Source organism: Nematolebias whitei, chromosome 1 (assembly GCF_014905685.2).
Source record: "Nematolebias whitei isolate Nwh7 chromosome 1, NemWhi1, whole genome shotgun sequence".
In the NCBI taxonomy this organism is placed as follows: domain Eukaryota; kingdom Metazoa; phylum Chordata; class Actinopteri; order Cyprinodontiformes; family Rivulidae; genus Nematolebias; species Nematolebias whitei.
This window is the reverse complement of record NC_056498.1, coordinates 67340079-67356058: the sequence shown is the minus strand read 5'-3', so window position 1 is coordinate 67356058 and position 15980 is coordinate 67340079. Positions and strand designations below refer to the sequence as shown.

At 38.9% G+C, this 15980-nt stretch overlaps 1 protein-coding gene across 1 annotated transcript in view; it reads left to right on the top strand.

Annotated features, from left to right (window-relative positions):
- LOC119419572 overlaps nucleotides 1-13606 on the top strand; it is a 42000-nt gene extending 28394 nt beyond the window's left edge. The window contains exon 4 of the mRNA XM_037686921.1: nucleotides 13442-13606. Within this exon, the coding sequence (XP_037542849.1) occupies nucleotides 13442-13606 (165 nt within the window). The remainder of the gene's footprint in view (nucleotides 1-13441) is intronic.
- Nucleotides 13607-15980: the final 2374 nt, after the last annotated feature.

Here is a 15980-nt window from a genome sequence, read left to right as displayed (position 1 = left end):
TATTTTGACAACATTTTTATCCAAAGCAGGCTACAAGTGATGGAAAAAAAATATCAAGTGTTAATAAACACTTAAACACAAAGTTCTAGGGAGGAACACAATGGTTGACATGAAGTCTTACTTAGGTCAGACATTGGGGTGCAGACCCTGTAGGCTAGCGTCAGAAACTTGAATGTGATTCATGCGGCTATTTTTACCAAAATACGTTATTATTGCAGGCACGATGCAGTAATTCGGCAAAAATTAGTGATACATGCATGTATGAAAATACCTGAAACTGTGCATAGATGAGGAGTCTCAACACAATGCCTTGGGGCACCCCTTAGAAAAGCTAAATGTTCAAGAATGTTTACTCATGTTTTGGCACCTTGTAGAATTCTATGTCAGGTACAGTTTCAACCAAAATTAAGATGTTTTCCTCACAGCTGACAAAATGATTGATGCTATTGTCAATTTTTTCACAAGCTACATGGAGCTACATTAAGTCAAGTGATCTGTAAACCAGAAATTGTGCTTTTGCTCTGATGATGCTGCATTTAATGACTCTTTTTTTAAATACACATTGTTAAAAAAAAAAAAATATATATATATAACACATTACAGAATTTAAGTCTGATACCAGTCACTGCTTTCATTTACATTGTGTTTTGTCCTCCTCTTATTTTCTGTATAAACCGGTGAATATTCTCAGTCATCCAAGACATAATAATTATTTTGCCGTTCCTTAGTTTTTTAATGTTGTGAAAGTCGGGTCTTTTCAGCAAAGCAAACTTCCACAATCAAAGTTTTGGGTAGACAAGTTTTTATTGTGAGCTTTATTTCAAGTATTTAATTTCTACTTATTTCTACTTATTTATAATTTATTTGATTTTATAAGCTATGTAATAGGCTTTAAAACTCCCTAAACAGTTATCTCTGACACCGTTCACATTACCTTTTGTCATGTTTATTACTGCTGTTGTTTCAGATAAACCCCTGATGTCTAAAAAATATTTAATTCAAGCTTAAGTATCTCTTTAAGGAACTTTGAGACATGCATTGTTAGAAGCTGCCATTTTTTTTTAAATCTAGGCATAGGCGTCGCAACCATTATATGTGAAGGGGACATGTCCCCCACCCATAAAAAAAACGTTCATGGCAGTTGACCGGGGGGAGGATGCGGGAGGAGCGCTACATCTGTAGCATGTTAGCTTAGCAGTAACTGTGACGCTTTAAGACGCTGCAGGTGTAAGAGACGCTGTGTGTTCAGGTGCATTAAAGTTGAAATGTCTTTAAAACCCCACACCTTATTGTCTTCAAGCTTCATGAGAAACATCATTTAGATGAGTACTGTTGAACACAAGTAAAAAAGTCCAGTGGGGATGTTTTTTATTTCTCTATAAACACAACTAGTGCCGACCTGATGCTCTGTATTAAAGTGTATTAAAGTTGAAATGTCTTTAAAACCCACAGCTGAATTTACACAAACTTGGTGAGAAACATGTTTTAAATATGTGGAATTAAGGGAAATCTAGGTGAAATGCTGCTTTTTTGTACACTAGTGTACACTTTTTTTTGCACGCGCACACACACACCTACACACATCAGTGTGTCCCCCCCCCCCCCCCCCCACACACACACACACACATTACGGATGCTTCTGACGCCCTTGAATCTAGGTTTAGTTTTCTGTAAAGTTCAACTACTTTAACAGTCATGGGTAACTCCTGAAGGGCTGGAGCTTTGTGTCAACTAAAAAGATATGTTATATTTACCAATATACTGGAAGTACATAGACTAAAATATATTTTCAGTATATAATTGTGTGTCATTTTGTACGACTTACCATCTAAACTGATTTTCTGGTTAAATTATCGTTTTATAAACCGATTGGCCAAGTTCCTGCTTGGTTAACCTCTTACCTTGTATGAATATTCAGCTCTGTTTTGCATATTTATTATTTTCTTCCTCAGTCATGTCACACAAGAAGATGCATGTTTATGTCTCTGTAAAATACTACATGTAACCCATGTAGGGGTAGTTGCATGTGTATTCAAGGATTCAAGGTTCTTTAGTTGTCATTCACACTCCATGTGGTACATGTGGTGGAACGAAATTGTGTACACAGGGTCCCAGTTGCATCCAACAATAAAATGTAAAAGAAAAATAGTAATAGGATCTAAGCTATGAACTAAGAAAAACATCAACTAAATATACACTAAGCACTAGTAGCATAAAAACATTACGCCGAACAGCAGCATGAGCATGAGTCTGTGTGAGCAATTGAGCACGCATGAACACATCAACATGAAACAGATCAGGAGCAACGTGAAACAGATCAACAGCAACATGAAACAGATCAGGAGCAACATGAAACAGATCAGCAGCAACATGAAACAGATCAGGAGCAACATGAAACAGATCAGCAGCAACATGATATGGTTTTTCACAGTGATTATTCTAGTTAGAGATTCATGAGTCTAACAGCCTCAGGGTAGAAGCTGTTCCTCAGTCTAGTGGTTCTACACTTAATGCTCCTTAACCTCCTTCCTGAGGGGAGCAGGGCAAAAAGTGTGTGTGCTGGGTGTGTGGGGTCCTTCATGATGCAGGTGGCTCTCTTCCTGTATCTGGAGGTGTAGATGTCTGTGATGGTGGGGAGACTGACTCCAACAGACTTCTGTGCAGCCTTCACCACTCTCTGCAAAGCTTTTCTTTCTGCAGCTGTGCAGCCTCCATGCCACACGTTGATGCTGGAGCACAGGAGGCTCTCCACTGCACACCTGTAGAAGGAGGTGAGGACTGAGCTTCCCAGACCAGCTTGTCTCAACTGCCTGAAGAAGTAGAGTCTCTGATGAGCTTTCTTGATCAGGCTGGTGGTGTTGTTGCCCCAACTGAGGTTGTCATTCAGGTGCACACCCAAGTACTTGTAGCTGGAGACCACTTCCACCACAGATCCTCTTATTTTCAGGGGGGTGTAGGTGTGTTTGTTCCTTTTGAAGTCCACAATCATCTCTTTTGTCTTCTTCACATTGATGTGAAGGTTATTCTCTTTGCACCAGCTCTCCAGGTGTTCCACTTCCTGCCTGTAGCTGGACTCATCATTGTTTGTGATGCATCCCACCACTGCTCTATCATCTGCAAACTTTACAATATGACAGCCTGGATGGGTAGCTGCACAATCATATGTGAGCAGAGTGAATAGGAGAGGGCTCAGCACACATCCCTGAGGAGAGCCAGTGCTGAGGGTTATGGTGGAGGAGGAAAAGTTGTGGATCCTCACTAACTGTGGTCTGTTTGTTAAAAAGTCTAGGACTCAGTTGCAAATGGAGGGGCTTAGTCCTAGTGTGAGTAGTTTGTCCATCAGGGTTTGGGGGATTGTGGTATTGAAGGCAGACGTGAAGTCCACAAAGAGCATACGGACGTAGGAGTCCTTCTACTCCATGTGGTTGTGTGTAATTAAGTTACTCACTGAGTACAGCAGGGAAATTAGTTGTGGGTTCAGGTTCTCTAATCTCAGATTGTGGAACGAGTTATTTGAAATAAATTCAAATGAGGAAATGGTGAAATGTTTAGAAATTAGTGCCTTAATATGCAAGTGTGTGCATGCTTTTGCTGTAACCCCTGAGGAATATTCTAGGGAAAAGGCAAGACTTTTCACTGCAACTGGTTTTGGCTTCATATCCCACTTTCAGCCTGCAGTATGTCAGCTGAGGAGTACATCTGTTTTTAGTTTCAGTGAAAATCAAATCCCTCATCCCGACTGTGAAATACGACTATTCATCAAGATAACTCACAAGCCTTGCTATTAACCTTAAATAATGATTTGTATTCCCAAACCTCCTGACATCACTGTTTGCATTGGGATTATTAAATATCATTAAAAATGTGGAGTTTTGGCGGTGCAGGGAAATCTTTTTGTCCTTTGCATCTAATCTAGCTCTAATTGTCATCTGGCTTAAGCTTTTCTGCAGATTTGTGTTTTTGTGCTATTGTTTTACTAATTTTACAACAATAAATAAAGAAAAGAAACTGAGACTACAAACCTTTTGTTATCATCAGGATGACATTATTTACACTGTAAATACCCAGCATACACTAAAATACAATGGGTTTTTTTTTATATATACTTTTTTTTAATTTAACCTTTATTTATACAGATAGTCTCATTGAGTCAAGATAACTCATTTTCAAGAGAGACCTGTTTGGGAGCAAATGGTGGGGTTAAGGGCCTTGCACAAGGTGCCCAGAGTGGAGCAAATGAGGGTGGAGGCAGGTGTGAGTGTTTCAACTTTTCCACCCACATGTTGATGTTGTCGGTCTGGGGAGTCGGACAGAGTCAGAACATTACAGACTTTGTAAAATTTCTGAATCATGTATTCAATTATAAAACAGTTTTTTTTTTATCAGAAATTATCAGTTATAATGTACAATATAATAAATATAATATATTTGTGCAAAAGTGAAACAACGTTTTAGTAATTTGCCAATTTGACCATCGTGACAGCTAAATCATCAGATTTGTTGGTGAGGTCAAGAAAGGGCACCAACACTCTGACAAGTTAAACCCACAAAACATATGTCTGCCTTTCCTCCGTAGCTTTCAGGGAAGATTCTTTTTTTATTACAAAATAAAAACCTTGTCTGCAAAAAAACTTGGCTTTAATATAACTATTATATGTGTTTTTATAACAATAAAAACTGTGTTGCACATCCAAGACTAAAAAGGATTAAACTACCGTAGTTATTATGGGTAAGCTGACATGTTTTATTTCTTTTAAAAAAAGATTTTCAATTCAACATTCACTTGAGCTTTTATTCTGACAGGAGTGTTGGATTTTCATATGGTCAGGTTGTGGAAAGGAAACCAAATTGTAAAAAAGAACAACAACGTGCAAAGCCGTTGCTTCGCGTTTTACTGCCAAACACAACAAATTCAGTTTTCGATTAAATGAAATTAGTGTTGACAGGACCGAGTCTCTTTGCCTGAGTGATTATTTTTCTACTTTATATGTTGACTTGAGTTTGGAAGTTCAAAAGGCATTTGACATATAATTATAAAAAAGGAGAAGTATCACATGCCGTGTCAGAATAAAGTACTTGTCCAGATGTGCTTCCAGTCTTCATCCATGCTTGCAAATCTGTGAAGCCAAGGAGAAAACTATTACAGTGATATTTAGCAAAAGTAATGCTGCATGTGCTTCAGAGATATATATATATATATTTTAAATCTACAATGATGGGTAAATGTTGAAAAATACTGCATCAGTTGCCAATTTTAGGACTGACCTAAATGAAAAGTTATGAATGTGATAAATATAAAATATAATGTAATAACCAAAAAGTGTTTCTAATTGGTAGACAAAATATTGGTTAAAAAAAATAGATAAAGACTGAAATTAGCCTATTAAATTAAATTGTGTTTTTTTTATATAATGCAACAACAATTCAGAGCAAAAAAGAAAAAAAAAAGGCCTAGAGAGAGCACAAGCCAGTGTATCTGTTGTGCTGGTCCCAAGCCCGGGTAAATGGTGAGGGTTGTGTCAGGAAGGGCATCTGATGAAAATCACTCTTGCCAAAATTATAATGCGAGTTCATAAAAGTGAAACCATACTGGATCGGTCGAGGCCCGGGTTAACAACAACCACTACCGGTGCTGTTGACAAACGGTGCCAACGAAAATTGTAGTTAGTTGAAGACCACGAGGAGGGAAATGTGTCAGGAGACAGAGGGAGAATAGGAAAGTCAAGAATGTAGAACTGAGGGTTGCAAGGCTAAATGTGGGAACAATGAGAAGCAAAGGTAGAGAGCTGCCTGACATGATGCAGAGAAGGAAGGTAGATGTTTTTTTGTGTCCAAGAGACCAAGTGGAAGTGTAGCAAGGCTCGCAGCATTGGAGTAGAGTTCTAACTGTTTTACCATGGTGTGGATAGAAAGAGAAATGAAGTAGGGGTGGTCCTGAAGGAGGAGTTGTCAAATAATGTAGTGGAGGTGAAAACAGTGTCAGATATGGTGATGTCCCTGAAGGTAGAAGTAGAAGGTCTGATGCTAAACATTGTCAGTGGTTATGCTCCACAGGTTGGATGTGATGTGGAGAAGAAATACATTTAGGAAGGATCTGAAAGAAGTGATAGAGAGTATTCCCAGGGAGGAGAGAGTAGTGATCAGAGCAGACCTGAATGGACATGTTGGTGAAGGAAACAGAGGGGATCAGGAAGTGATGGGTAGGTTTGGTGTCAAGGAAAAAAACCAGGAAGGACAGATGGTGGTGGATTTTGCCAAGAGAATGGAAATGGCTGTAGTCAACACATATTTCCCCCCAAAAATGTATTATGAGTTGTATGGGAGGCTGGACACTAAAAAAAGGTGAGAAGGACTTTTACCAATTGTCAAGACAGAGGGATCAGGATGGGAAGGATGTGCAACAGGTTAGGCTTGTTAAAGATAGCAATGGTAATGTTCTAACAAGTAAGGAGAGTGTGATGGGAAGATGGAAGGAGTACTTTGAGGAGCTAATGAATGAAGAGAATGAAACAGAAAGAAGAGTAGAGGTCATAGAAACTGTGGACCAGGAAGTGGGAAAGATTAGTGAGGGCGAAGTTCAAAAAGCTCTGAAAAAAAATGAAAGGGGAAGGCAGTAGGACTTGAAGACATAACAGTGGAGGTTTGGAAATGTTTTGGAGAGATGGTAGTGAGGTTTTTGAATCAATTATTCAATGGCATATTTGAAGGTAAGAAAATGCCTGAGGGATGGAAAAGAAGTGTTCTGGTGCCCATTTTTTAAGTGGAACAAGTGGAAGAGAACTTGGAGAGGTGAAGGTATGCACTTGAAAGAAGAGGAATGAAAGTCAGCCATAGTAAGACAGAGTACATATGTGTGAATTAGAGGGAGCAAATATTCAATGGCATATTTGAGGGTGAGAAAATGCCTGAGAAATGGAAAAGAAGTGTTCTGGTGCCCATTTTAAGAACAAGGGTGATGCACAGAGTTGTAACAACTACAGGAAAATTAAGTTGATGAGTCATGCAATGAAGATCTGGGAAAGAGTTGTGGAAGCTAGACTTAGTTGGGAGGTGACTATTTGTGAGCAGCAGTATGGTTTCTTGCCAAGAAAGAGCACCACAGATAACATATTTGCTTTAAGGATACTGATGGAAAAGTACAGAGAAGGTCAGAAAGAACTCCATAGTGTCTTTGCAGATTTAGAAAAAGCATATGACCGGCTGCTGGGGGAGAAGGTGTGGTATTACATGAGGAAGTCTGGAGTGCCAGAGAAGTATGTTAGACTGGTACAGGACATGAGGACAGCAGGGCATTGGTGAGATGTACTGTAGGAGTGACAGGTAACTTCAAGGTGGAGGTGGGATTGCATCAAGGATCAGCTCTGAGCCCCTTCTTGTTTGCTCTGGTGATGGACTGACTAACAGATGAGGTCAGGCAGGAATCCCCATGGACTATGATGTTTGCAGATGACATTGTGATCTGTGGTGAGAACAGGGAACAAGTGGAAGAGAACTTGGAGAGGTGAAGGTATGCACTTGAAAGAAGAGGAATGAAAGTCAGCCGTAGTAAGACAGAGTACATGTGTGTGAATGAGAGGGAGACCAGTGGAACAGTGAGGCTACAATGAGCAGAGGTCACAAAGGTGCAGGACTTCAAGTACTTGGGGTCCACTGTCCAGCAATATGGAGAGTGTGGTAAAAAGGTGAAAAGAGAGTCCAGGCAGGATGGAGTGGATGGAGAAAAGTGTCAGGAGTGATTTGTGACACAAGGGTGTCAACAAAGGTCAAAGGAAAAGTGTAAAAGGCAGTTGTGAGACCAACTATGTTGTATGGTCTGGAGACAGTGGCATTGACAAAAAGACAATTCAATTCAGTTTATTTATATAGCGCCAAATCACAACAAAGTTGTCTCAGGGCACTTTACAGGAACATTCACATACATAAAAACCCATTAGTAAAGTTCTCTATCTAAGGAATCCAGCAGACAAGTTGAATCTTGGCTTCGTTTCCCATCCTGAGCAAGACAGGAGAAAGAACTGGAAGTGGCCAAAATGAAGATGTTGAGGTTCTCCATAGGAGTGACAAGGATGGATACGATTAAGAATGAGATCATCATAGGTACAGCACAAGTTGAACAACTGGGAGATAAAGTTAGAGAGACCAGACTGAGATGGTTTGGACATGTCCAGAGAAGGGACAGTGGGTATATTGGTAGAAGAATGTTAGAAATGCAGCTGCCATGAAAAAGACAGAGGAGATATATGGATGCAGTTAGAGAGGACATGGAGGTAGTTGGAATGAGGACAGAGGATGCAGAGGACAGAATGAGATGGATATGGATGACTTGCTGTGGAGACCCCTGAAGAGGGAAAAGCTGAAAGGAGAAGAAGAAGAACACCAGTTCAGGACAAAGTTCATCTCAGGGCCATATATAAAATGTAAAAAGTTCAAATCATACATTTAATTAAGTTTAAAACAAATCTGTGATGAAATATTGACTACGCATATACAGGTATGTATTTGTGAATAAATAGTAATATTTTGATGAACAGATAATTTCTATCAATATTAGTTAAATTGCTCTCAGTCTGTTTCTGCATTGACTTTGAATGCTTTAAATGTTTGCTTTTTCAATTTTCTTATTCCATTCAAGCTTTATGTTGTTTCTATGTTGTGACTAGACCTGTGCTTATGTTACAATCTTTTATTTATTTATTTATTTATTTATTTATTTATTTATTTTAATGCAGTTGAGTTTAATTAATTGCATTTCAATTTCTGAGAATTACAAATCTGATTGCCTGCTTTTGGGGTGTCTTCTTTCTTTATTAAGCATCTTCCAGAAATCATGCCAACTTTGAGTTGAGTTTGCATCATCAGGGTCATAATCAGCCTTCAGCTGCTGTAACTGCCTCTCACTTCTGCCTCAGACTCCTTTCTCAGTTAAGCTACCAGAGGAAGTTTTGTGAACCCTGAACACAAGATGTTTTTCTCAGTTATTTTCTTAACTAATGGGGCTGTGGTAGTTGGGTGGTCAGTGCAGTGGTCTTGTAATCCTGAGGCTGCAGGTTGAGCCCAGGTTGCATCAAGAAGAGCATCCTGCATAATGATTTCCAAAATGTTCAAACAATTTGTTTACTGTGACATTTCCTGCAGAAGAAAGCAGCTGAAATAAATAAATAAAAAAACTTTATCTTTTCAAGATATTTCCAATTTTTTTCTTTTTTATTGACCAATGTGCAAAAGTTGCAGCTAATAAATCACTAGGTTTTCAAACTTATCAAACCTTTCAGTGGCCATTTTCACTGTAGAGATGGGGGCACTTTCATCTTAAACAAGACCACTGCCCATCACACAGAAAAATGTGGGTAAATAATGACTCAAAACTGCTGCACTGATTGATTTCTAATGCCTTTTTCATTTAGTGAAACAAATAGTCTTAAATTATGCCAAGACAATGTCCCTCAGATGGAAACAGGCACAGGATTCCCTCATTTGGAGGGAGGGGTTCAGAGTTTTCTACAATGTGTCATGCCCAATAAACTAATTGTAAAAAACAGTTAGGGGTGTATCTTTTGTCAGTATTTTGGCAGGTCTTTAATCATCTGTGACCTGTTTGTTTAACTTGCTCACAGTCTTCTTCTTCATCTTCTTCTTTCAGCTTTTCCCTCTTCATGGGTCTCCACAGCGAGTCATCCTTCTCCATCCCACTCTGTCCTCTGCATCCTCTGTCCTCATTCCAACTACCTCCATGTCCTCTCTAACTGCATCCATATATCTCCTCCTTGTCTTTTTCCTGGCAGCTGCATTTCTAACATTCTTCTACCAATATACACACTGTCCCTCCTCTGGATATGTCCAAACCATCTCAGTCTGGTCTCTCTAACTTTTATCGCCCACTTGTTCAACCTGTGCTGTACCTCTGATGATCTCATTCCTAATCGTATCCATCCTTGTCATGCCTGAGAACCTCCACATCTTCATTTTGGCCACTCCCAGTTCTTTCTCCTGTCTTTTTGTCAATGCCACTGTCTCCAGACCATATAACATAGCTGGTCTCACCACTATCTTGTAAACTTTTCCTTGGACATTTGCCCTTTTGTCACAAATCACTCCTGACACTTTTCTCCATCCACTCCATCCTGCCTGGATTCTATTCTTCACCTCTTTACCACATTCCCCATTTTCCTGGACAGTGGACCCCAAGTACTTGAAGTCCTGCACCTTTGTGACCTTTGCTCCTTGTAGCCTCACTGTTCCACCATCCTCCCTCTCATTCACACACATGTACTCTGTTTTACTATAGCTGACTTTCATTCCTCTTCTTTCAAGTACATACCTCCACCTCTCCAAGTTATCTTCCACCTGTTCCCTGTTCTTACCACAGATCAATGTCATCTGCAAACATCATAGTCCACGTGGATTCCTGCCTTGACCTCATCTGTTAGTTGGTCCATCACCAGAGCAAACAAGAAGGGTTGAGAGCTGATCCTTGATCCAATCCCACCTCCACCTTGAAGCTATCTGTCACTCCTACAGTACATTTCACCACTGTCCTGCTGTCCTCATACATGTCCTGTACCAGTCTTCTCTGCCACTCCAGATTTCCTCAGTGAGAATCCAAATTAGAAGCAGTGTTCATTACAGGGTTAAATAGTCTTCCTCTCACCTGTTTCCTCTCCTGACATTAGGCCTTTCAGTGGTTTTAACGCACATTTGAATCAAACCACACAGCTTTTGATATGCCTCTCTTACTCATTCATAAAGATCCTGTTTTTCAGAGCCAGGTCCCGCCCCGGGGCAGGCGACTTACTCTGAGCTAGTCACTGTCTGGAGTATTGTACAGTCCTTCTGCTCTGCTGCAAGAAGTGGGCTAAATGTCAAATGCAGGGAAGAACAATCTCAGCGCTTGTAAAAAATTTTATTCCCACTTGTTCTTATGAACTGCTCACTTGCAGCACAATGTTTCTTCTAAAGATGTCATTGATCAGATGAGTAAAAGCTTGTGGTGATTTTATGTGAAGCTGTCGTATTTGAGGAAAACTGTTCAGTTTTTAACCCCTTACTATTAATCCTTAGAAAATATTTTTTGTACGTTTACCAAAAGTTCTTGAATCCTTTAAACAGTTCTGAGTTTAATTTTCTAAAGCAAGTTTAAAGGCAAACACATAAAAAATATACACACATATCTATATAGGTAATCTGATGATGGTAGAATGATGGACTGAGGCCAAGTCACAGAGCTACGGTAGAGAGCGGAACGGAAAACACCCGTTTCAGTCAAAACTTAGACTTTTTTCCTTGAATGACTGTTGAGGGTCTGTAGGAGGGAAAGGAAGACAGCTGAAGTGCACAATGTAAAGCCACCTTTACAGACCCAGACCAAACCGCTGCAGGTCATTTAAGTGGACGTTGTCTGTTTGAAGAAATGTTTTACTAATTTGGCACTGACTGCACTGAAGCAGTTCACTTTGGAATCTGGATGATTTCCTGGACTCATAAATTTGGTTGAGGTTAATACTGTGGATATGAGTCACCAGAGTTGGTCTCGTTTAAATCCCAGAATCAACATAAAATGAGACTTTTTAAGGAAAGGTTAAATGTGACAACAAAAGAACCGGACTGAGGCAGTCCCGTGTCAGATGTTCTCACAGGTATTAACAACACTTCTGGGAAAATGACTGGGAGATGTTTCACACCTATTAATATATTTTGCATTTGTCTGGTGATGCCAGTCATTTGATTTAAGTAGTTTAGGAAGTAATTAGCTGCCCTTTACTTAACCTATAAACATTTCACATAAAATGCCTCGCTGATGGGCAGTATTCATTTCCCTAAGTAGCAATTTAATATAGTGGGATTCTGTTTGATTAATTCATCCCATTTACTCTTCGTGTCAATGATTTCAGAGAGGAGATTTTTTTTTTGTTTGAAAGCCACTTGCTGTTTCTACAGAGAGCTATTTCCCTCTCACACGATCAAGTTCAAATTTGCGCACGTTGGAACTAATGGCCTCGTCAAGCTTGTAGATATCTTTGGTTATGAATGAGATGTTGGATGTTCAGTTTGCATCTTTGCAACACATTTTGTAGAGTGAATGCGTGCACGAGGTATAGTATGTCAAAGAATAAATCACCTTTTGAAAGGACAATGCATTCATATGGGCGCTCTTTATCCTGACAGACATGTCAAAAAGCTCTTTCTCAGTTTTTAATAATAGAAGAGCGTTTTATCACTATATTCTTTGCCTGGCATTGTCAAACATAATAAAAGGAAATATGAGTTTGTTTTGACCTTCCTTTCATTTTCACTTTCCAAACACTGCAGACTAAATTCCTTTAGAGGCAGAAAGAGGTTTAACAGGTTAGAGCAGCAAACACATCATGTGGCTCTGAGCAATGGGTTTCAGTTGCACTTTTCACTTAAATATATCATAACCACCCGTCGTTACAATAAACTCAGTCGGCTCAACTGCTTTTTACCAGAGTAAATAAAGCATGACCCATGAATTTTGTCTGGGCTCTCACATTACTGCATTATTTCAACTATGGCTAATGACCATGAAGTAGAATAATTTGTTACTTTAGTGTTTCAGATTGTTTGACATGTGGACTCTGACCTCATCTTCTGCACAAGGATTCATGGTGCTGAGTGCAATGATTCTTCTAAAATGCCATGGGCAGCAGTGGCAGAAAATAACGTCATGCTGTAGCTGTCAGGTTTAATGTGCATTCAGGAAAGTAGCAGAATCGCAAGCGCAAAACTAGTAGCTTAACTGTGTTACAATGACTGAGTGTTGAAATTGTGTCCTAGTCAAAGAAGTTTTCTTTTAATGTTTTGATGCTATTCTTCATATTTAACTGTTACAAATCCCCTGCAGTACATTTCGCAGACAAACAATAGACATTATAGGTGAAGATACACGTTCTATAGTTTGTCAAATGGCTATATGATAGAAAGTCTATCAGTTTATAGAACAGAATAAAAATACAGGAGAACTCTTCAGACAAATTTAATCCATAAGGAAAACTCAAAATGCAAAAATGCTCATGTGCATTAAAACATGCTTTGGCACCTGGAGGTGGATAGCGTAAAAAGTAAATAGAGAGTGGTGGCAGGATGTGGAGATCTATACTTACCTGCTTCCTGTGGATGTAAACATGTGTGTCCCTTTGATTCGCAAACATCAAGCAATCCGGAAGTGTTTATATGAACATTTGATGTATATGACTGCAAACTCAGAACATTTGTTTAAAAAAAAAAAAGCATAAAATTATTACTTATGCATTGGGGGGTCCCTTTTTCTGACGTCCTTGAATGTCAAACTGTAGGTTAAGTCTTAGCTGAAAGAAAAGCAGCTGGATCTTTGTGTCTGGGTGGAACCTCCTCGAACACTGTGCTACATTTATTGTCATTACTCTTATTATAATGCCTTCTCTTGTCCGTATGCTTCCTTCCCCAGAGGATGGCAGGCCGACCCAGACGAAACATTGTTCCTCTGAACCTCCTGCCACACATCCACCAGGAGCCTGTCGCCATGCTCTGTGTGAGCCTCCTGCTCCTCCTGATTGGACGGCTCATTTACTTTCAAGGCTGCACAACCAACCAGAATCATTCTCAGGTTTAGCCTTTCCAAAACCCAGCAGATGTAGCATTTTTAAAAAAATCTGTATTAGTTTTTCTTGAAATGTCCGGTAATTCTTTCTTTTTTGGGGATTGGTTCCTTCGAACATTTTACTTTTAGGAAGGACATGGTTGGTTGGATGTTCTTGCACCACTGTTTTTCCCTTAAGGGCTTTTGAGCCTCCATCAATCAACCAAAGAGGCAAACTTTTGCACTCCTTTTTATAAGAGCAGAGGCATTCTTTTCACCTAATATTGCCACTGTAAAAATACGCCTGTGGAAACTCAAATGTGCCTTGTACAGTTTTTTGTTTACTTTAATTTGTCTTCTTTTTAAGGCTTTTTTTAAAGTGTACAGAATTTATACATTTTGTAGGCAATCAACATCTTGGACGCAGGGTTGTTAAAATATATGATCTGCCATACTTTGTGTTTATTTTATGCAGCAGATTATTTCGCTCTGCAGCTGAAGTTGTCTTGCTAGAATCCAGCATGTAACTTAAGTATGGGATGGCATGAGAAGGAACTGGATTTTTATTTTTCGGTGTTAACCAACGTTTTTGTCACACGTTGATCCCAAACTACTGTGCCGTTTGACATTTTCTCAGAACAAAGTATGTCTTCCTGAGCCTACACTGTAAGTGAATTTATAAAACAAAGACAACACCAGCATCTTTAGCCACAAGTGATTAATTTTATAATAATTCTTTGATAACTTTTTAAGACTTCTTAAAACAAACATAACTGTTGCTTGGAAAATTAAAGGTACAGGTGATCCACTGCAATAATACATTCAAACGTCAAGTAGAAAATCAGACGTTATACTGTTCTACAGTATGCTGCTCTGCATGTTTGTAGACTTTTTCTTTTTGCCATTTGCAAAAAAACACAAAAACACAAAAAGCTTCCTTTAGACAAAGATTCAGAACTTCTATTAAAAGCAAAAATGTTCTTGCTGGGACCAGTGGTAGTGAAAATACTGACCACACCAAATGTTTGAAAAGTAAATTAGTCATTTTCTGCATTTTCCCCATTTAAAACATTTACTCCTTTCTCTCCAGCACATATCCAAATTTTTATAGCAACAAGAGCCATCTCTAAAGTCATAAAAAAACTCCACTGTTACTGTTGTTTCCAGCAAAAGATCATTATACAAATCATTAGTAAAATTTGGGGATACAGAAAGGACACACAACATTAATGTCTCTTAAAAAAACACCAGTATGTTTATAGCAACATTTAAACTTAAATCTCAAGTTTTTAATCATCTTTAGAATTATTTTTCTTTATAAATCTCAGTTTTCATCCCCCAGAAATGCAGTTTGTTTATGATATCATGTAAATGCAGCACGAAAAAAGTTGTATTGTAAAATACCGTAATTTCTGGACTATAAGGCGCTACTTTTTCCCACATGATTTGAACACTGGCTTGTACAATGTTGCGGCTAACTTAGTTAGTTGTTTTTTTTTTTTTTTTTACGTGCTAATGAGCTTGATGCCGCCAAACCATTTAGCCTCATCACACCCAGGTGCTCACTTAGCTGTCCAATACATGTCTCTCTTGGGGGTGGGTCCTCGTGACTCATTGAGACTACCTGTATAAATAAAGGTTTTAAAAAATGAAATGACCGAACAGGTCTCAGTGGACCAATGAAACTTGGGGGTGGGGGGTATTGTTTCTCCCCGAGGGCGGAAGAATATGATGAAGAGGACAGCACAAGCTCTTGGGTGCAGTGCGCAGCGTATATATGTCAGTGGTGTGCAGGAGGAAGATGAAGCTTGCGATCAATGACTTCCTGGTAGGCTACTGTAATTTTATTTTTTTTAACTAGCAGTGTTACGGACACTGTTCAGAAAAAGAAACATTTACTGTACATATTTATGTATATTACCGGTATGTATTTCATTAAAGGTTTAAAAAAAATCTTTCTATGTAAATATCGCATGTTACAATGTGGACACCCGCAGGTTATACACAAGTGTGGCCTATATATGTACAAAATGTATTTTCTTTATAAATTTAGTGGGCGTGGCTTATATTCAGGTGTGCTCAGTAGTCTGGAAATTACGGTATCTAGCATTATGGGAGAAGTCATTGTTGTGGAGGTCACGTCATTGAAATAATACGTTATGTGGACGATTCCTGCAAAGGTACTAAGGGTAGATGTGCCAAGCATCTCTTTGTTTAATGGGAGTTCTTTTTTTTCAAAAATATGTACAATAGACTTTTTCTTGTCTTGAAGCATTACAAAGTATTTTCTTTAGCAGTTATAACAAGAGGTTTAATAGTTCTTCAATCAAAAGTTCTTACCAGCCTTTAAGTCTTCACTTTGGACCTTTTGAAGAGTTTTATCAGTTTTTAATCATAAAAGTTGACG